The sequence below is a fragment of the Macrobrachium nipponense genome, chromosome 4 (assembly GCF_015104395.2).
Source record: "Macrobrachium nipponense isolate FS-2020 chromosome 4, ASM1510439v2, whole genome shotgun sequence".
Lineage (NCBI taxonomy): Eukaryota > Metazoa > Arthropoda > Malacostraca > Decapoda > Palaemonidae > Macrobrachium > Macrobrachium nipponense.
The window spans coordinates 18,747,744-18,770,551 of record NC_061100.1 but is presented as its reverse complement, the minus strand read 5'-3'; the positions used below and the strand labels follow the sequence as shown (position 1 = coordinate 18,770,551).

Below are 22,808 nucleotides of genomic sequence, written 5' to 3'. Positions count from 1 at the left end.
TTGGTGTGAGTTAAAATAGGTGGTTGTTGTTGTTGTTGTTGGAGATTAAGCCAGCCTTGTGCTGGCACGGGCTCTTGCTCCTAGAGCAGCCCGTAAGACCATAGGTTCAGCCTAGGACCTCTTTTGAACCTATTGACGTCATGGATGCGCAAACGACAAAAATTTCAAGCGGCCGTGGGTTGACCTGGTATTCTATTGGCCTTGGGCTACACGTACGCCTGCCTTGGTAACGTAAATCTGGCAGCTCTACTGGTTGGGCCACTCTCGCAGAGACGGACTTGCTCATAGACCGATAGCCGTGTTGGACGCACGCGACGCGCCACGACGGATTCGGTGGGGCCCACTATTAGTTTAGAAATGTGTGTATAATATACACACACATGTATATTTGATAGCATGTGCTTTAAAAAATCATTAGTAGATGCACGTGACTCATTGTAAAAGGAATACACGGGAAAATGATTGGTGGTAAGTTCTCGGTACTGTGACCTGTCTATTATTATCCTGTGATTCACACACACACATATGTATATGCATATATATAGTATATACATGTATGTATGTGTGTGTGAATCTTAGGATAATAATAGGCAGAAGGTCACAGTACCGAGCACTTACCACCAATCATTTTCCCGTGTATTCCTTATACAATGAGAATGAGTCACGTGCATCTACTATGATTTTTTAAAGCACATAATATCAATTATACATAATATGTGTGTGTATACTATACACACATTTCTAAACTAATTCAAAGAGAGAGAGAGGGGACCATTTTTATAACTCTCTCTCTCTCTCTCTCTCTCTCTCTCTCTCTCTCTCTCTCTCTATATATATATATATTTATATATATATATATATATATATATATGTGTGTGTGTGTGACTGGAGGATGATGTAACATGTCGCAATCATCTTGTGTGATCGAACTCCCTTATAGAAGCGATACACGTTCCGAACTTAAGATCCCATGACCAAAAACAGCAGAGGCTTACTGCCACACCTATCTACTATGCTTTAAGTAAATATCCTCTTGAGTTCTTGTATAACATCGTCTGTCCATACTTTACCAGCGGACAGAAGGAAGTACTCGAAATATGTAGTAAATATATATATATATATATATTTATATATGATGTTATGTTATGTATGTTTATATATATCTATCTATCATATCTATATATATATATATATATATATATATATATATATATATATATATTTCTAAACTAATAATTGGCGTGTTAATGTGGTAAACAAAACTGAATAACCAGCCATCTTGTGTAATACTAGTAAGCCTATAGGCCTTAGGCAAAAGTTCTATAACAACTTGAAATATAAGCTCTTCTTCTGATCAAAAATATAAACAGTGAGCAAGAAAAGATAAGTTCTGTTCGTGATCTGCAACTTAAGGAAAAAACTAACATAGATTTGGGTATTTCTACAGAAGCAATCCGCGGTGGCTTAGACTATGGCAATTGACTGATTCCTATGTTATTTGAGTTACTGTACAAGATTTAAAAGTAATATCCATTCGGGCGACTGTAACTAAGCAGTAATTGACCTTTGAAAGTTACATAATAGCCGCACCAAACTCAAAGGTATATTAAAGTTTAGTTCCAACCAAACGAAAAAAATATTCCTTACAACCCTTGTAAAGCAACTAAAATAACATAGAAAATGTCAATTGCCATAGTCTAAGTCACCGAAGAAAACGGTCATATAGGAAGGTACCAAGTATTCGTTACGGTGAAGGCAACTGTAAACACGCCGCCATGTTTTAAATTCCCCCAACCACCACGGAGCATATGTTCACTAAGGGGGGGGGGGGGGGGGTACGCACAGGGGTGGGCGGGGTAAGGTTGGAAGGTACGAGTTGTCTTAGCAGCACCCCACTGAATAGTAACATACCTTGACGCAACTTTCGGCGAAAGCCTAACAATCACTTTCCTAAAACATAATAATTAAGAATAATGTTTGGACCTTACCTTAAAGGGGTGGAGGGTACAAAGCAGCAGCTGCTTTTAAGAATGCGTGGAGGCGGGTCTTGGGTTCCTCAAATGCAGCTTGAAATAAGCAACAGCCAAGTACCCGACGAAGTTATACATTCTCCTCCCGTATCTTGGAGTCGACTGAATGGGGGCAAAAGACCTGCTTTCTCAGGAGGCCATGGTCCTGGCAAAAAACCGATTAGTCGATCATAATTACCTGAGTAAAAGGCAGAAAAATCTTTGTAACTCGTGTAACAATTGTTACATGAAGTTGGCAAAGAGTTCCTGGTGAGGGCTGGGGCGAGCGTGAAGTAGATGCAGCAGTGGATGTCATGGCGGCAGATTCAACAGTGTTGGAGTTCTACAGTTAGGAGGTGGCAGGAGGCCAGACCGTAGAAAACAGGGTAGGAGAGGTGGGGTGGAGTAGTAAAAATGCTTTGATGCTATTGGTTGAGGCAGGGTGGGGCTGAGGTAAATGAACAAGCACTTAACAAGATAAGTTTGGCAATGTTAAGGGTAATAAAAGTAAATGGGTAGTTAAGGAACAATAAATGTCAAATGTGGGATGGGTTTCAAAAAAAACAATTTTAAAATGGTGGGGGAAAAAAATAATCCAAAATACATATATAACGGGCCCAGGAGGGGGTGGGATTTAAGTCCTGGTGGTAAATGTGTAATAGGGCCTAAATACAAAAGACCAAATTAAACATAGGTTAGCATATAAACAAAACTAATTAAACTTGTAGGGGATGTTGCCTGACCAGGGGTGGGGTTGGGCCTGCTGTAACCCCCCTTAAAGAACCAAACCAACCTAACAAAATAACCTAACCTAGCAGGGGATGTAACCTTACTAGTAGGGAACTTAACCTAGTAGGCAATGTTGCCTGACCAGGGGGGATTTACCCCCGTACCCCCCCCTTAAAGGCCTAACCTACCTAGTAAGGAATGTAACCTAACCTAACTAGTAGGGAATATTGCCTGACCGGGGGCTTCGCCCCCCGTACCCCCCCTTAAAGGCCTAACCTAACCTATAAGGAATGTAACCTAACCTAAACCCTAACTAGTAGGAAACATTGCTGACCAGGGGGGCTTCGCCCTCCCGTACCCCCCCTTAAAGGCCTAACCTAACCTAGTAAGGAACGTAACCTAAACTAACCTAGTAGGGAAATACTAGGCCTAACTAAACCAAGTAAGGAATGTACCTAACCACCTAACTAACCTAACCAAGTAGGAATATTGCCTGACCAGGGGGGCGGGGTGGCTTCCCCCCGCCCCCCCGTACCCCCCCCTTAAAGGCCTAACTAACCTAACCTAGTAAGGAATGTAAACCTAACAACCTAACCTAACCTAACCTAGTAGGGAATATTGCCTGACCAGGGGGCTTCGCCCCCTGTACCCCCTTAAAGGCCTAACTAACCTAGTAAGGAATGTACCTAACCAACCAACCTAACCTAACCTAGTAGGGAAACATTGCCTGACCAGGGGGCTTTGCCCCCCACCCCCGTACCCCCCCTTAAAAGGCCTAACCTAACTAGTAAGGAACGTAACCTAACCGAAACCTAGTAGGGAAATACTAGGGCCTAACGTAACCTAGTAAGGAATGTAACCTAACCAACCTAACCTAAACCTAACCTAGTAGGGAACATTGCCTGACCATGGGGCTTCGCCCCCCCATACCCCCCCTTAAATTTGGCCTAACCTAACCTAGTAAGGAAACGTAACCTAACCTAACCTAGTAGGGAAATACTAGGCCTAACGTAACCTAGTAAGGAATGTAACCTAACCTAACCTAACCTAGTAGGGAATATTGCCTGGACCAGGGGGGTTTGGGCTTGGCCCCCCCCGTACTCCCCCTTAAATTAAAGGCCTAACCTAACCTAGTGTAAGGAATGTCAACCTAACCTAACCTAGTAAGGAATGGTAACCTAGCCAAAACCTAACCTAGTAGGTAACCGGGCAAGTAGGGAATGTAACCTACCACCCCCCCCCCCCAGTATCCACCCTTGAAGAACTAACCAACCTAGCCAAACCGGGTAACCCCCTTCAAGGAAGTAAAACTAGTAGTTAAACCAACATATAACAAACTAAACCAACTAAGGGTATGTTGCCTAACCGGGGGATGGGATTCGGCCCCCAGTAGTAAAATGACATATAAAAACCTAACTTTGATGGGTGTGGAAGTGTGTAAAATGTAAAAAGTAACCAGACATAACTGCATAATAGTAAGGAAACTGGAAGGGAGGTGTAAATTGTAATGTCTGTAAAAGTGTATAATGGAATATATTTAAATGTAGGTTTTATAAAATAATGGCAAACTATATATTTAAATGTTATATATTTAAATGTAGGTTTTATAATAATAATGGCAAACTTTAATCTAGATATTGGTATCGGTGAGAAATGCATTGTAAATGGTGTAACGTAAAGAGCCAGTCGTGAATACTGGAAAGGGGAGGGATTGACTTGTGTATAAATGATATAGGGAGTGTGTATGTAATATGCAACGCAATGTGCAATTTCACGTAACAGGTAGGTAGGTAGGTATCGAAACGTCCTAAAACTGAGTTCTATATCAACACGTAGGCATTTTTAGGTGTCTGTCCTCAATTATAACATAATATTTCAAGTTATATATGGTGAAATGATTAGGTGGGGATATTTCAAAACAGTTATTATACAAATACTATGGAAAAATGAAAAGGAATAAACACTAGAATTCACATAACATGTTTAATAAACAAATTAGGTAAATGCTTTTATGTAACTCAACGTATGGTTACCAGCCAGGGTTCCCAGATGACACCACTACCAACCAGCCAAAGTTCTACCATGAAACCAGCCAAAATCCCGCCAAATGGAAAATCCACCAACCCAAATAACCGGCAAATATATGTGCGTTATATTTATCTTTATAAATGCATATTTTTTTATCATATATATGCTTGTATTGCGGCATCATAGTTTTAGTTAGATAATATAAACTAATATAAGAATACAGGAAAAAAAAAACGAGAATGAATTGAAATTTTGAAATGAGGCTCGTTCTCTGAGAATCCGGCGGCCTGTTTTGTGGTCGTCTGGTGTGTGTGTGTGATTTTTATTTTAATTCCATCTACATATTTTGCTTAAATGTTACCAAGTTTTTACTGAAAACCTATTCAAATTCCCCAGATTTTCCTGAAAACCTTCAAAAATTCCCAATCTGGGGAGAGATTCCTCAAACGTGGGATCAGTGTTTAGCTCAAATAGAAAGTATTTGAAAACCAGCCAAAATACCACTAACCAGCCAAAGTGAATTTTTACCCACCAAATTAGGAAAAAAAAGCCAAATTTGGTGAGAAACTGCCAAATCTGGGAACCCTGTACCACCCAATCCTTCACTCAGTCCGGTAGCAACTTAGGGGTCATACTGTAACGTGTTTGGCTAAATACATGTATCCCTCCCGTAAACCCCCATTTCTTTCCTCACTAAGCAGTCTGAGTTTAGGCCAAAAGCTCCCTTACAGTTAGCGCATGCGCAGTAGCATTAGCGCATGCGTAGTAGGATTCAGTGTTGTGGTAGTAGTAGTAGTAGTAGACGAATATGGATGTGGAACGGCTCCACTATCGCTAGTTTTGTTATCTCTTATTTCCGCCTGTATTTCGTGTTTTTAAAAGTGATAAATGTGGGAAATACCACAATAGCACGGCAAAATCACCCCCCAAGTGGTTTCTCCCCACCCAAAACCCCGGTTCCCACTGGGGGTCCCCCTTACCGTAGGATAGAGTTAATGTTTTGTCCCCACCCAAAACCCCGGTTCCCAATGGGAATCTCCTTTACCGTAGGATAGAGTTCAAAGGTAAATTAGAGTCGTCCGAATAAATATTACTTCAAATTCTTGTTCAGGGGGTAAAACTGCATAGAAAAACCGCAACTGCCATACTCTGGGCCGCCGCAGATAGGTACACTAGATCTACCTAGATTTGTACTCCCAAATAGTTGGTACTATTGAACGAAGCGCTCATTTACACTATTATAAAGAAGCGCCGTTGTAAAGGCAAAGGCATTGCCTCGACCCATAACCAACCAACCAAGAGGAGATGCAATAACTTCTTAAATAACACTAAAAGCACATAGGAAATACTGTGAACTTCAATTGTTATGAATGACACCGAAAATATTTACAAGATCATCTGAAAGAAGAGTGTAGTAAAATATGTATAGGTTTACTTAGCACTTTGCAAAAAGAAAGAATAAAATATAGTGAGAAATCAGCCGCATACTGAACTAATGACCGGATAAAGAATATTTTGTAACCGGATAAAGAATATTTTGTAGGTTACTTTTGTTCTTGTTCTACAACAACATTGCAACCACATTTGCCACACATATCACTTGTAACCGGATGTAATTACAGTACTGGCTAGCAACTGAGATTAACCAGATTAAGGTTCTGGAAATTGGTCAATCTTTCAGTGGTCTCGGTATAATGCTGTATGAGACACGGCCCATAAAACATATCGTTACTAGACGCACGATTATGGCTAACATGATCCTTAAATATAATAAAAAACAAAAAACTACTGAGGCTAGAAGGCTGCAATTTGGTATGTTTGATGATTGGAGGGTGGATGATCAACATACCAATATGCAGCCCTCTAGCCTCAGTAGATTTTAAGATCTGAGGGCAGACAGAAAAAGAACAGCAAAAGTATAATTATAATAGAACTGAGAGGCAAGAATGGTAACCCCGCGGCAACCGTCCGATCCGAGATATATGAGTTTACTATTGTCAGTTCAGTTGATTAGCTTGCTCTACACGTCAAAATGGAGATTATGATTATCATTTTAGTCGTTTTGACACCAACATTTTCATTGATGAAGTTTTTGTGTGAAACTTTAATTATGTTCTTTCGTTTAAACATGATAAGTTATCTGTATGCTGTGTAATCAGCAGCAATTTAAAGGTGAATATTAAAAGGTGAAAACATGTACCTACATGCTCACTGTAACCATCGTCCACTGTGAGACTCCACTGGCTTTGCAATCAAAATGGCGTTCTCAGCTCTCACAACAGGAGTTGCAGTTGCAAGGTCTCATTTAAAAGGATTCTGCTTGTTAGCATAGGCAGATGTCCCAGTAAGAACATCTGCCTATGCCTATAAGGCTGGTTCTGAAAAAATATTCTTATACTAGTCTATAGCTCTGTACTTCAAGCTTTTAGTAAAATACCCCATTATCACAAAGGTACCATTGACATTGGCAGGAAAAAAATTAATACTAACCTTCAGATATGATAATAGAAAGCCAACTGGCACCACCCTGAAGTGGCCCGTTCAGTCTCTTGATATCTCTGGTTCAGATCTTTACCAATACCAAGTTATCACTGATAGAACTAGTGGACTTAATATTTTTAATGGTATCTGATAAAGTAGTTGACTTTTTAGTGGTATCTGATAAGGAGAACTGACACCATTTGATGACTGCCTATCTGTCCATGTTTGTCATCAAAATACTATACCAGAGAAGTCACTGGCAAAGGTGGGTGATTCTTTTGTCATAAGGTGTCTCCAGTAAGTCTCGTCAAGTGTTAATGGATACGTGACAGTTCTATGTATATAGCAAGCGTTTATATGCAGTTTGCAGACAGTTCAGCGTCTTACTGTTCAGTGTCCAGAGAATCCCTGGATCTTATTATTATTCATAGTCTGTCTTTAACCGAATCCAAATGTGTTTGTGTTTATGTTGTATATATTGACACGAAATTGCTTTTTGTTGGGAATGTTACTGTATTCAATATGATGACTTGATTTGCTCATATGGGATAAGAACATTCACTCTCATAAATGGAATATTCCAGTGTATCATGTGTGTCAGCTGGTACAGACTGTAAAACAAGAGGCTTATTGGGTAGGCTCGAGTACAGCTCTTGATGTCTGTTGGCATACCTTAGTCATTATGATTCCTAGCCTTGCTTGTGCTCGTCATTGCCCTCCTCTTCTTCATCTTAAGGTGCCCACTCCTTGGTGGAGAGCAACATTGGGAGACGTACGCAAAATAGAGGTCTGACTGGTACTCGACCCTAGCCAATGGAGGTCTGACCAGTACTTGAGCCTAGTCCATAGAGGTCTGGCCATTACTTGAGCCTAGCCTAAAGAGATCTAACCAGTACTCGATCCTAGTCAATGGAGGTCTGACCAGTACTCAAGCCTAGCCAATGGAGGTCTGACCAGTAATCGATCCTACCCAATAGAGGTACGACGAGTATGTGAGATTAGCCGATAGAGTTCTGCCCAGTACTCAAGCCCAACCAATAAAGGTCTGACTGGTACTCAATCCCAACCAGTAGAGGTCCAACTGGTACTTATGTCCAGCCAATTGAGGTTTGACCAGTACACAAGCCTAAACAGTAGGGGTCTGACTGCTACTCGAGCCTAACCAATAGAGATCCGACTGGTACTTAGCCTAACAAATAGAGCTCTGACCGGTACTTAAGCCTACCCAATAGGTTTTGGGTTGTTAGTCAGTAACAGCTTAAGTGTGAGATGTGCTGGAGTGCTTCATTTATTAGATCAGTGGTTCATCTACCTAGGAAATTCATAGGTTAACTGGCAGTTATATTGATGTTATATATATATATATATATATATATATATATATATATATATATATATATATAGATATATATATATATATATATATATATATATATTATATATATAGATATAGATATAATATTAGGATTATAGTTTATAATATATATATACTAATATATTATATATATATATAATAATAATATATCTAGAATATTATCTATATCTATATCTATATCTATATCTATCTATATTTATATAAATATATATATATATATATATATATATATATATATATATATATACTATATATATATATATATATATAACAATCCAATAAACTGCCAGTTAACCTATGAATTTCCTAGGTAGATGAACCACTGATCTAATAAATGAAGCACTCCAGCACATCTCACACTTAAGCTGTTACTGACTAACAACCCAAAACCTATTGGGTAGGCTTAAGTACCGGTCAGAGCTCTATTTGTTAGGCTAAGTACCAGTCGGATCTCTATTGGTTAGGCTCGAGTAGCAGTCAGACCCCTACTGTTTAGGCTTGTGTACTGGTCAAACCTCAATTGGCTGGACATAAGTACCAGTTGGACCTCTACTGGTTGGGATTGAGTACCAGTCAGACCTTTATTGGTTGGGCTTGAGTACTGGGCAGAACTCTATCGGCTAATCTCACATACTCGTCGTACCTCTATTGGGTAGGATCGATTACTGGTCAGACCTCCATTGGCTAGGCTTGAGTACTGGTCAGACCTCCATTGGCTAGGATCGAGTACTGGTTAGATCTCTTTAGGCTAGGCTCAAGTAATGGCCAGACCTCTATGGACTAGGCATATATATATCTATATATATATATATATATATATATATATTATATATGTATATTATATATATATGTATATATATATATATATATATATATATATATATATATATATATATATATTATATATATTTAGTATATATATATATATATATATATATATATATAGTATATATAATATATATATATATATATATATATATACACACACACACACACACACACACACACACACACACATACATACATACATATACATATACACATACACATATGTAATTAACAGCTGACCTCACACAAATTGATTGAGGCTGTCAAGCCAATCTCATAGATGTCGAAAAGGAGTTGGAGTTTTTGGAGAACTAGATAAAAAGAGATCCTAACAATAAAGAGTTGAAATGCAAAGATCTAAAGGTGGAACTGGAGGTTAACCCCTCAGTTGCATCAAGAAGTAATAGTTAGAGAGGAGGGACAGCATGCTTGAAGACAGGAAGTGGGAATGGAGGTAAAGTAAAAGGGTAGAAATCGGATTCAGGAATGGGTCGAAGGCACATTTGAAATACCTTTTTCAAATGTCTACGGCACACCACCTCATGCCCGATGGGCCTTGTGGGAAGGCGCTCGCCTGGTAAATGTCATAAATGTGCTGGCAGCATGTCACATACAATATGCAGCTATTACTTTATATTTCTCTAGTGTGTTCAGTGTTGTTATGTCGAAGAGAAAGGCGAAATCGCATTTATCTTTCCTAAATTTACTGGTGGTTTCATTTCCTTTTCTTAAATGTGGTAATTTTATTATGGTATTAACCCCTCCATTTCAATATTTTTTTTTTTTTTTTTTTTTTTTTTACCTTGCAGACGTACAAAATTTCTTTCGCTTTCTGAATATACCTTATGTGAACCATATTAACATTGTTTTAAAAATATCCACAATTATATATAAAAATATATTTGTAAAAATATAAAACAAAGACTTTCGAACACCTGAACGTTGTTCCTCATCAGTGTGACGTTGATGAGGAACACCGTTCAGGTGTTCGAAAGTCTTTGTTTTATATTTTTACTTAGAAATATATTTTTATATATAATTGTGGATATTTTTAAAACAATTTGTTTTCACGGAACTGTGAATTTCTTAACATATTAACATTATTATTAATTTCGTTATTGGACCTACATAATTATGAAATAAAGCAAGAAGTTGAGGGTTAGCCCCCCTCCCCCATACAGGGAAGAAACATTGAACTTGTTAATTAGTGGTAGAGTACTGCAAATAACCGATAAACTGACTCAATAAACAGTAAACTAAACAAATAGGATACACACACCTGCAGTAGTAGGTTATTGATCCTGGCTGAGCCTGTTATGTTAAGCATACACACACCTGCTGTAGTAGGTTATTGATCCTGGCTGAGCCTGTTATGTTAACCCTTTACTGCCGACTGGACGTATTTTACGTCAAAATTTTTTGTCTCGTGTGCCGACTGGACGTATTTTACGTCGACTTACAAAAGTTTTTTTAAAAATTCGCGGAAAAATACTTTAGGCCTACCAGCCGAAAACTTGAATCACGCACCTTGGGGGATGCTGGGAGTTCACGGATCAAGGTGTTGTTTTGTTTACAATCGTTACGCAGGCACGCAAGCGCGAATTTCTTTCTTGCCGCACTAAAAAGTATCTGTGACACATCTCGGAAATTATTTCGTCACTTTGACATCATTTTTGTACCATTGTAAATTAGCCGTTACATGAAATATTATATATGAAAATGTGCGCATTTTTATGTAGAATACAACAATAAAATACTCATGAGTGTAGCTATTATCAGTTTTGAGATATTTTCATATAAATAACGATAATTGCCAAAATTTCAACCTTCGGTCAGCTTTGACTCTACCGAAATGGTCGAAAAACGCAATTGTAAGCTAAAACTCTTATATTTTAGTAATATTCAATCATAATTTTGCAACTAATTGGAAGTCTCTAGCACAATATTTCGATTTATGGTGAATTTATGAAAAAACTTTTTCCTTACGTCCGCGCGGTAACTCTTCCGAAAAAAATCATACATGCGATTGTGGTAATGTTTGCACCATTTTAAAATTAGCCGTTATATAAAGTTTTATATATGGAAATGTGCGCAATTTCATGCACAATACAACTAAAAACAATCCATGGTTGTAGCTTTTATCAGTTTTGAGATATTTTCATATAAATAACGATAATTGCCAAAATTTCAACCTTCTGTCAACTTTGACTCTACCGAAATGGTCGAAAAACGCAATTGTAAGTTAAAACTCTTATATTTTAGTAATATTCAAGCATTTACCTTCATTTTGCAAAAATTTTGAAGTCTCTAGTACAATATTTCGATTTATGGTGAATTTATGAAAAAAATAACATTTTCTTTACGTCCCCGTGGTAACTCTTCCGAAAAAATCATACGTGCGATTGTGGTAATGTTTGCACCATTTTAAATTAGCCATTACATAAAGTTTTATATATGAAAATGTGTGCAATTTCATGTGGAATACCAAAAAAAATAATTGAAGGTTGTAGCTTTTCTCATTTTCGAAATATTTGCATATAAATCACGATAAATAGAAAAAAAACCACGTTCGGTCAACTTTGACTCTACCGAAATGATTGAAAAACGCAATTGTAAGCTAAAACTCTTACAGTCTAGTAATATTCAGTCATTTATCTTCATCTTGAAACAAATTCGAAGTCTCTAGCACAATATTTAGATTTATGGTGAATTTTAAAAAGAATCTTTCCTTCCCTCCGCGCACGGATTCTCCGCCACAAATCTCCGAAATGCGTACGTCCCATTCTCGGAATATTTGCTCCGTTTCATATAAGGCATTTCATAGAGTTTTATATATGAAAATGTGCGCAATTTCATGTAGAATAAGACGAAAAATATTTGAAGGTTGTAGCTTTTCTTATTTCCGAAATAATTGCATATAAAAAATATATATATAAAAAAATTCGACATTCGGTCAACTTTAACTCGTACACATATAAGCGAGTTAATTATGTAGCATCCAAAAGCCCCGATTCTTTTACGTCTTATGGGAAAGAAGCCTAAATGTCAGATAAAGGTTATTACGTGTAATATATTAATGTGTTGTGAAGAAGGAGAGAGATGTTTTGCTGCTTGTAGCATTATCATTATTATTCATCCGATTGCACTACAAAATCGTCGCCATCTTTTATCAACATATATCGTTGCTGAATACCCATATGTTTTACATAATTTTGATATTTCTCTTACTTCTCTCCCGTTATACCCTTGTAAAAGTAAAGAGGCCACGTGAGTAATAGCACATGTGCATGTAGGCTTCTAGCTGTAATCCATGGGCTAAATATGTAGTATACTACATATATTTTTAAGGCTAATGTTGTACAATAACCTTGAAACTGTATTGAATTTAGTCTAGGGTGATAGTTTAAGACATGTTTTGGTGTTTCATATTTGGTGTTTGAACTAAAGTAAGCAGTTATAAGCATTGGAATAGTGGGCCTTGGGTGGTTTAACTATTAAAGTAGGCATTTATAAGCATTGGGATAGTGGGTCTTGGGTGGTTTAACTATTAAAGTAGGCATTTATAAGCATTGAATAGTGGGTCTTGGGTGGTTTAACTATTAAAGTAGGCATTTATAAACATTGGAATAGTGGGTCTTGGATGGCTTAACTATTAAAGTAGGCAGTTATAAACATTGGAATAGTGGGTCTTGGGTGGGTTAACTAATAAAGTAGGCAGTTATAAGAATTGTAGTAGTGGATCTCTGGTGGCTTAACTATTGAAGTTGACAGTTATAAGAATTGGAATAGAGGGTCTTGGGTGGTTTAACTATTAAAGTAGGCAGTTATAAGCGATTTTTGAGGGGTGGCAAATATAATGCGGGTATTTACTAGCCTGTTTTTCCTCCTACTGAAGTATTTCTGGTCTTCTGTTAATGAAACCCCTCCAAATAACTCCCGCGGTCCACCACGTGTAATGCTCGCTCTCCAGTCATCTCTATAAATACCCTTTTCCTTCATCGACTCTTCCAAGCCACTGCTTCCCGTCGTTTGCATGCTTAGTGATTGGTTAGATTAATCTATAGGCATTTGGGTGTGATGTTGCAGTGAGTTAGGCTGGGTTGATGATATATTGTTAGGGCTTTAATGCATGCTGTTCCTTTAGTTCATTTGCTACCTTCCTCTTTTACCACCAAATACTTATATAATTTGATTTTATATGTTGTATGTACATGTGTGCCACTTGTATAACTCGTGAACTATTGTTATTTTTTAAGTAAATGTAGTTATTGTTAATGGGGTATAGTTACGCCTTACAATAACTTGACAAAGGGAAAATCAAGGTTAGCACTTCCAGTACTTTTTATTTTTTTTTTTTTTTTATTTTTTTTTTTTTTTTTTTTTTTTTTTTTTTTTTTTACTGTCAACCATTTTATAGCAGTCAGTTGCAAGGCCTTGGCTGGCAAGTACTTAGTATGTATCCTCTGATCTCACATATCGTGATTGTTAAAATTTTATCCAAAAAATTATTTTTTCATATACATCGTGTATAGTCCAAGATGTATTTTCATGTATTTACACTATGCTAGGCTTTCTGTGCCTGTCCCAGTTTCAGTAGATACCATTTATAATGCATATCTCATCTGAGTTAGCTTTTAACTAATAAATAGGCCTAGATGCCAAAGTTCATTAGGTTAAATGCAAATCTTTATACCTTAAATCAGGCTTGCCAACATTATTGTGTTTTGTCTAAGAAGTCGTCCTTATTTCTTATGATAAACTAACAACCACTTACTACTGCGTGCATAAACAACAGCAAGTACGTACTGACAAACAATCAAATCAAGAAACAGCCGTTTGCCTAAGTCAGCTACCAAAACAAATACATATTAAGGGGTGCATTACAGTTACTGACTAGTTAAAGATGTGCCAATTTTCAACAGTGACTTCCATACGTAAGAATAAAATCTAACTTTATTCACCCTTCAGTCAGTGGAGAGGAAAATCTTAAAGTATAACGCTAAATTTAGGGTTGAACCTGTGGCTGAAGAAACTAATGATGTGTAGGCTGTAAAACATTTTGCAAGAGGCAAGATACTAGTGAAATCACAACTTTAATTTATTTATAAATCAATAAAGTAAGTTGCATTCTTAAACCCCCTTATGGATTGATAGTGATCATTCATAAGCTTTGTTCTACTTTTGATAACATATCAATATATGCAGAATGTGCTGTCAATACTTTAACACAGGCATTTTTATGGGTGATTTTATCTTCCTGGATTTTCCATGTTCTGGCTACGGCCTGGTCCCAAGGTAGCCGGTTTAAAGCAGTAGGACTACTGTGGTCCCCCGTATATAGTTGAAATCCGTGAATAGTTGGAACCCGTATGAAAACGCTGAAAGCAGCCTATTTTGTTAGTTAAAATGCAAGAACAACCCACTACAAATTTTTATACCTAGTTTTTTAAAGTTTTATCACAAAAAGTGCATTTTATGATGAAATTGATAAAAAAAACCAGGATTCTGTGGATATTTCTCATAGAAAAATACAGCAAATAGGCGAATTTCCTGCGAATATTGAGTAGAAATGGTGCAGAGAGAAATCTGTGAGTCCACGAATACGTGGCCCTCACTGTCCTTGATCCTTTGCTCCTATTGTGTCTGGATAATGTGGTGCATCCAGATAATCAAGAGTTTAATGTAATACAATAATCATTAATTAGTAGTATTTGGTAATATGTAAATGTTTTGGTGTTAGTTTTTAAACCTGGTTGTTGTTTTGAACCTTTTTCTTTAATAACTTAACCTTTACGTTGATAGTTTCCTTCAAACTAATTATATGTGGATATTGCTTAATCTTTAAATTAACAATTTACTTCCAAGTAAACAAATTCTGGTAGTGAAAATGTTTTTTCATTATATAAATGTAGTTATAGAGATGAATACTATCTTTTTTTTATTACAGGTAAATTCGACATGCACAAGAGAACAACACCTGCTGTATTGCATATGAAGTGACCAGACCTTTTGCTATAGGATAAAGTGGATGACTAACATCATGTCGGCTCCTGAAAAAAAGTGAGGAACAGCTTACATATTTGCCTTTTTATATTTCAGTTTCAGTCACAGGCTCAATTTTCTGTTCTATTGGTGAAATTTCATGTGAACTTTAGTTTAAGCTTTCATACTTGGGAAGAGTCTGGCCTTACACCAATTTTTTTTTTCCAGTACCTTGTCTAGAGCTGGTCCACCTGGCCGTACCTTCATCCTTGACTTTCATTACATTTCCCTCTTAGGGAGTAGTTCTATCTGCATTTCTGGTGATTTGCTATTGTGATCACTAAATGTTGCTTGCAGTGTCCCGTCAGCCCATAGCTGCACCCACCTTTGCAACCTTAAGTCCCTAGGATAGCTGCACCCACCTTAGCAACCTTTTACTTTGCTTTGGTTCCTGCATCCTTTCGTCAGCTATCATTTCATAATGTAACTGTTAGGTTTCAAGTTCCAACACCACAAGCAGCAATCATTTCATAATGTAACCTTTAGATCTTTGTCCCTCATCTTTGTTTTCTGGATCTCGTATTCTTCACGTCCAACCGCTCTGACTCCCTCTCTTTACTGTCCTGAGCACTGACTGGTCGAAAGTGCCCCATTGCTTGACCTGACAACTTAAATTTCATCAATCCAATCCAATCCTTTCATCATCTTTCCCAATATGGTCACTAATCTCGGCTTAGTCGTCCTATGTTAGAGAGGTTCTTGTCAAACGAAAGCAGTTCATGGATTCTTTATTATGGTTGCTGTTCATCAACAAACAACAAACTGAAGTTAGCTTTCTGAAGTTTCCTTAAGTTGGCAACTTATTGCATTACATGACAGAGCTAAGCTATGTGGTGTACATTTCATGTGTCTAAGTCTATCATTGGTTTTAGCTCTCTTGATCTGCTTCATCTGTCTGTGTATTGATAACCACACACACACACACACACACACACACACACACACACACACACACACACCATTTGAGCTACAAATATCCTTTAATATCTAATTCGCTCTACCTCGGAATTGATAATAATTTCGTCCCCTCATGGTATCGCACCACTGTCCAGCAGACAGGGATAAAATCAAGACGACAGTGACGTTATCGATTTAGTTAACTAGTGAGGTTATAAGTTTATACCAATTCTGACCTAAATCACCGTCAAACTCGGTTATTCGTAATTAGAATTGATATCCAAACCCCTCTACCATGTTAGCAAATCGAACGTTTGATGAATGTAGCAGTGTTATGAATAATTATCACATCACTGTGATTCATATAAATCATTCGAGCTACAAATGTCCTTTAATATCTAATTCGCTCTACCTCGGAATCGATATATTTTCATATATGTAAACCGAAGGGGAATTTTTTTTGTTGATAATAATTTTGTCCCCTCATGGGATCGAACCACCGTCCAGTATTCAGGGATGAAATCAAGACAACTGTGACGTTATCGATTCAGCTAACAAGTGAGGTTATAATAAGTTTATACTGATTTTGACCTTACAAATCACTGTCGAACTCGGTTAGCCATAATTAGAATCGATATCCAACCCCCCTCTCCCATGTTAGCACATTCGAATGTTTGATGAACGTCGCCATATTATGAATAATTATCACATCACTGAGATTCATATAAATCATTCGAGCTACAAATGTCCTTTAATATCTAATTCGCTCTACCTTGGAATTGATGTATTTTCATATATATAAACTGAAGGGGAATTTTTTAGTTGATAATAATTTCGTCCCCTCATGGGATCAAACCACCGTCCAACGGACAGGGACGAAATCAAGAATACAGTGACGTTATCGATTCGACTAACAAGTGAGGTTATAAGTTTATACTGATTCTGACCTTAGAAATCACCGTCGAACTCAAGTGTTTGACAAACGTAGCCATATTATGAATAATTATCACATCACTGTGATTCATATGAATCATTTGAGCTACAAATGTCCTTTAATATCTAATTCGCTCTACCTCAGAATTGATATTTTTTCATATATGTAAACTGAAGGGGAATTTTTTTAGTTGGTAATAATTTCATCCCCTCACGGTATCAAACCACCGTCCAGCAGACAGGGACGAAATCAAGACGACAGTGATGTTATCGATTCGGCTAACAAGTGAGGTTATAAGTTTATACCGATTCTGATCTTACAAATCACTGTCGAACTCAAGTGTTTGACGAACGCAGCCATATTATGAATGATTATCACATCACCTTGATTCATATGAATCATTTGAGCTACAAATGTCCTTTAATATCTAATTAGCTCTACCTCGGAACTAATATGTTTTCATATATCAATTCCAAGGCTAAACATGTAACTTGATGCAACATCAAGTCACGGTGCTGTAAAACGCTGTTAACGGAACTGAAAAAGTACTGTAAGATCGAATCAACGTAAGTCGTGGCGCCGTAAGTCGAGGATGCACTGTACAGGGAAACTTGCAGTCTATAGATAAAGGCTACAATGCAATCAACATCATCCTAAAAATACTTTTTCAGAATCAGAGAGTTAACCTACAAGAACGTAAACAATTGTGAATATATGTTTTCATTATCAATATTATCAGGATTTCCCTTATACAATATTGTTGGTTTTATGTCTGTAGTAGGTCTAGAATTTGGCAGTCCAGTTTTTTTGGCCAAAAATTAAGTTGAAATTAATATATATATTTTTTTTTTGCTTAAGGAACCATCACTGAATTGCTGAATGAACATTAGCACTTAAAGTAATAAAATTAGTATAAAATGTTTTACTAGTTCCTTATTCCTTAAGTGTATCAAAGATTTTGTAATTGTAATTGTGTAGTTAGTATATAACAAGTAAATAGTTACTATTTAAATGTTTTCTTCATTTCAGGAAGGTTCTTCAGGCATTGAATATTGTGCGACAAAAGTTTAGAGGGAAACAGATGCTGGTTGCAGATCTCCAATCTGAGAACGCACTTCTGAAGAGACATTTGTTTCTTGGGAACCGGGCAAATGTAGCACAGAACAGTCCGGGCCCAGACTCACGTAGTGTGCCGCTTTCAAATAACTTGGAGGCTAGCACTTCACAGCCCAGTACAAGTTTTCTAGTCTCCAGAGCTTTACGACAGTCAGAACAGTTACCCCCTAATGTTTCTGTATCTGGGCTACAGGTTCGCACTGAAGTGCAGCAAAGCCAAAATAACCAAGTTCAGCTGACACAGCAGCTCCCTATGACCTCCCTTTCACAAGCACAGACATTACCTGCTCAGTCGTCTTTGCAGGTTGCGCCACAACAGCCATCTCTAGCGACGGATTTAGAAGAAATTGAATCATTTATTGTTACAATACAACACCAGTTACAAGCATCGCAGAGTGAAACAAAAAGTTCGCAGGCAGCTGTCAATTCTAGACTAAGTCAGCAACCAATTCATAACTCTGGTAAACATACTGAAGATGTTGAAGTTACATATGTTGCTTCAATGACAACAGTGCAATCCCATAAAAGAACTCAAACCCAGCAGCCATTACCTAAACAAACAAACACTTCTACCAACAATCTCCAGACATTACATTATCCTGCACAGCAGCCTTCTCACAGTCCTCAGGGTCAAAAACAATCACATAGGAATTCAGCTGAAAATCTTCAGTTTCCGCAGCATTCCCTGCTGCGGCATATTGTTCAGAGGTCTCACAACCCTGAGCAAGTACCTAAAAACACAACTCAGAATATTCATGGACCACAGAATTCTTCGCAGCAGCCATTTGCACAAAGGCCTCAGAATCTTCCGCAAATTCATCCATCACAGCATCCTCAGCAACCTCATTTGCAAGGAATCCAACAAGTAAATAACAGTGGGGGTCATATGCATCCACCACTGGGTTCTCAACAGCCCCTTGACCAAAGGATTTGTAATGCCAACCAAATAGAAAGTCCTGCTAATTATAATGTTCAGTCACAACAACAACATCGGAACTGCACTTTTTTTCCGCAGCCATCATACAGAAACAGTAGTCATCATTTTCCACCCACACAGTATTCACCACAGCAACATTTTCAGAGGCCTCAAAATCCTCAGAATCTTCAACCATCACACCATTGTCAGAGTGGCAGATCCACTCAAGACCACTCCATTAGTCAACAAACTCTGCAAAATCCACAAGTTCCACCACCACCAAAGCCAGTACAAATTCAACCGACTCTTGGTCAGGCAAATCAGGCTGCTTTACCAAGTTACCAACACATATTGGGAACATTGCAGAGACCTCAGGAGTCTCCAGATTACTCATACCAAAAACTCAATGATGTTGGTCAGTCTCCACGTTTTCGAGCACCATTGTTGCCCAAGCAAAGGTATCAGCAACCTAATACATCAGCAAGAAATATTCAGGGAGCACCTTCTTCCATCCAACAACTGCCATCAATTCATGGGCTTGAACAGGCACACATTGATCATCTTAATCAGTTTAATGCATCTCAAAGATCACCTAATGGCAGCAATTCTAAAAATATGCATCCAAGTGGTGGTCAAGTTACGAGTACTGTGAATTCTATACCTTCAAAGAACACTTTTTCACAATCCAACTCTCAAGAATCTCCTGAACAGAACAGAGAGCAACAGGTGACTCAAACTCAAACTCCCCCTATAAATGTCCAGGAAAATCGACAAAATCTTCCAGTGACTGGAATGGAGACCACTGAAACAAATATACAGTTGAGAAATCAGCAAAATTCTGGTTCTCTTGCAAAATCATCTACTGAGCTTACTCATTCTTTCAATCAAAATAGGGATCTATCTGATATAAAGTTGCAGAAGAAACAGAGGGAATTTTTGTCACAACCTGGTATACAAAACGTGAGGGACATTGAAGGACCTTTTGTAAATATTATAAAGGAAGAACCATTGAGTGAGATGTCAGAAAATTGTGTGGGAACAAAAATAAGGACTAAGGACTCGCTCGATGTTTCAGAATTCTTTCATCTTGAAGAAATCACTGCTGTTCCTGCTGCCAAGATTTCTCGCAGACCAGAGGTTGTTAGTGGTACTGAGAAGAGGGTTGCCTCTAGAGAATCAAGTTTAGAAAGAAATGTAGATATTCCTCCACATGCTATAATAACACCCCCCCAAACTCCTCCAACACCCATACCTTCAACATCAGGGAGAAGTACATCACCTGTGATGAGCATTAATACCATTCAGGTTATGAAGAAATTGTCTAGTCAGGATTATAACCGTACACAGCAGGTAATGGTTGACTCAGACTTTACCTATTGCAAATTGGAGAAGAATAATGAAAACAGTATAGCCATTTCTAACACTGTTTCACATGTAACTGAAGCTCCCAGTAAAAGTTTGCAGTCTCTAAGTGATATATTTCTTGAAAGGAAAAAATCAAGAGGGCCAGGTAGTTTTTTAAGTAGATCTTTAACAGGAGATATATCAGTTGATGGTTCAGAATTAGAAGGCAACAAATCTACAACCCGAGAAAAATGTTCACAAGAGTCATCAGTTAAATCCTCATCTAAGAACAAGGAAAATGGTCCAAAAGAAATTGCAGGCCTTAAACAGCCCTCCGATCTTCGCGCAGACCTTGCCACTGATTTATCCTCAACCAGTCCAGATAATGCTGGTTGGTTAGCCAAATGCACAGATAAGTCTATCAAACTTTTACGTAACAACAATGTTCTTGAGACAACCAAAAGGCAAGATCAAGAATTGACTTTCAGCTGTTCAGAAGAGGCAGACAAGACACATGAGGAATCACGTGTTTTGTTCAGTAACTCCAAAGAAGTGCAGTCTTGTGTTATGCCAGATAACTCTCAAAAAGAAATTGCAGGTATAGAGGGAGTAGGAACTTCTTCAGAATTTTCAGCTGTAGAATCCTTGGTAGTATTTTCTACTAGCTCATCAACAGTTTATAAGTCTAATGAAAATATATCCCAAAATAAGAAAAATATTGAAGATTCACCGCAGCGTGTTAGGCATAGTTCGGGCAAGAGAAGTTCTAGAGATAAAGGTGAAATATCACGGACTGAATATGTAATAGAGTCTGTAAAATCTGAACCGGTGAATAAGGGTCTTAAGAGTCTTAGTTTTTCTCAGCTAGAAAGTTCTTTGTCGGAACTCAATGGTTTTGTGGAGTATGTGCATGTGACTGATCACCGAGAGGAGCTTGAAATAATCTCACCCAGGAAAATCAAAGGAGCTCGCGATGGTCTGAAAGATTTAGAAGTCAGTCCTCACGCGTCGGATGTCCAGGAAGAAAAGTGGACCATTCAAGAGAGTAGCGTGAATAATGACGACACTGAGAAGAGTGATTACTTTTATAAAATATTTCTTTGCACAGATGAAGTTACTGGGAGGGTCACTAACCCAGAGGTCATTCCTGAGTGTTGCCCAATGTGTTATACGGCCATCTGTCCATCAAGAATCACAGTCAACACTGACACTTTTGATATGGTGACTGTTTGTATAGGCTGTGAGTTAACTATACTGATGAGTTGGATGGTAAAGGCAGACGCAGGCATTAACAAAAGGCGTCCTGGTCCTAGAAGTAGAAGGCGTATTGGCCCAAAACGTCTTAGGTGTAACACTGAACAGTGAAAATCCCGTACAAAGAAATGTTGAGTCTCATTTAATGGATGTGAGGTAAAGTTTCATAAAAGGTGGCAAATATTAAAAAAAGAAAAAAAAGAAAAGAAAAAAAAAACATTCAAACGGTTGTTCTTAACAATGTATTAGTGTTGTTATTGACGAGATGCATTTCTTTTTAAAAAGTTTCACAAAGTTGTCGGTCATGGTAGACTTAATCAGAAATGTAATGATTAACTGGGGGCCATATGCAGCCTGGTGATTTGTAAATACAATATTCTTTATCTGTATCAGATGCTGTATAGTATTTTATACGTACATTTACCAATGTAGTATATTGTGCTGTTTGCCGCAGTGGGGCTCGTGTGATATTATTCCTAGGTATTTGTAAGAGAACTCAAGTTTTGCTCACAGGTGTGCCTATAGGTTCAGTGGTCTGTTTAAGAAAAGAGCCCAAACTGTAAATTTTCTTATGTACGACCTCGACTTCAGGGTATTTCTTTGTTGTAAGACTCAAAATGCCGGTTATGTCGTGTAATTTGATCTTATTGTGCTCTGAGATTATTTTTGTACTTGTTGGTTTTATGTGTATATTTATGTACATTTTTTTCAATAAATAATTATGTTTGAAATCTCTCTCCTCTTGTGCCCTTTAAGTATATTAGTTTTGGTTTTGGTCAGATTTGGAATCTTAACACAACCTGATGATGTAATGATGTTAGTTATATTTTCGTTATTATATTCTTTATCATAGAT

General features: G+C 37.6%; 1 protein-coding gene across 6 annotated transcripts in view; it reads left to right on the top strand.

Moving 5' to 3' along the window:
• Positions 1 to 22,684, top strand: part of LOC135210742 (uncharacterized) — a 59,702-nt gene extending 37,018 nt beyond the window's left edge. For 5 of the 6 annotated variants that reach the window (XM_064243567.1, XM_064243569.1, XM_064243568.1 and 2 more), the window contains 2 exons: positions 15,398 to 15,510; positions 18,353 to 22,684. In XM_064243567.1, the coding sequence (XP_064099637.1) occupies positions 15,479 to 15,510; positions 18,353 to 22,064 (3,744 nt within the window). In that variant the 5' untranslated portion in view covers positions 15,398 to 15,478 and the 3' untranslated portion in view covers positions 22,065 to 22,684. Of the gene's footprint in view, positions 1 to 7,488; positions 7,513 to 15,397; positions 15,511 to 18,352 lie in introns of those variants that run through there. The other variant, XM_064243571.1, reaches the window with a different exon arrangement.
• The last annotated feature ends 124 nt before the right edge of the window (positions 22,685 to 22,808 follow it).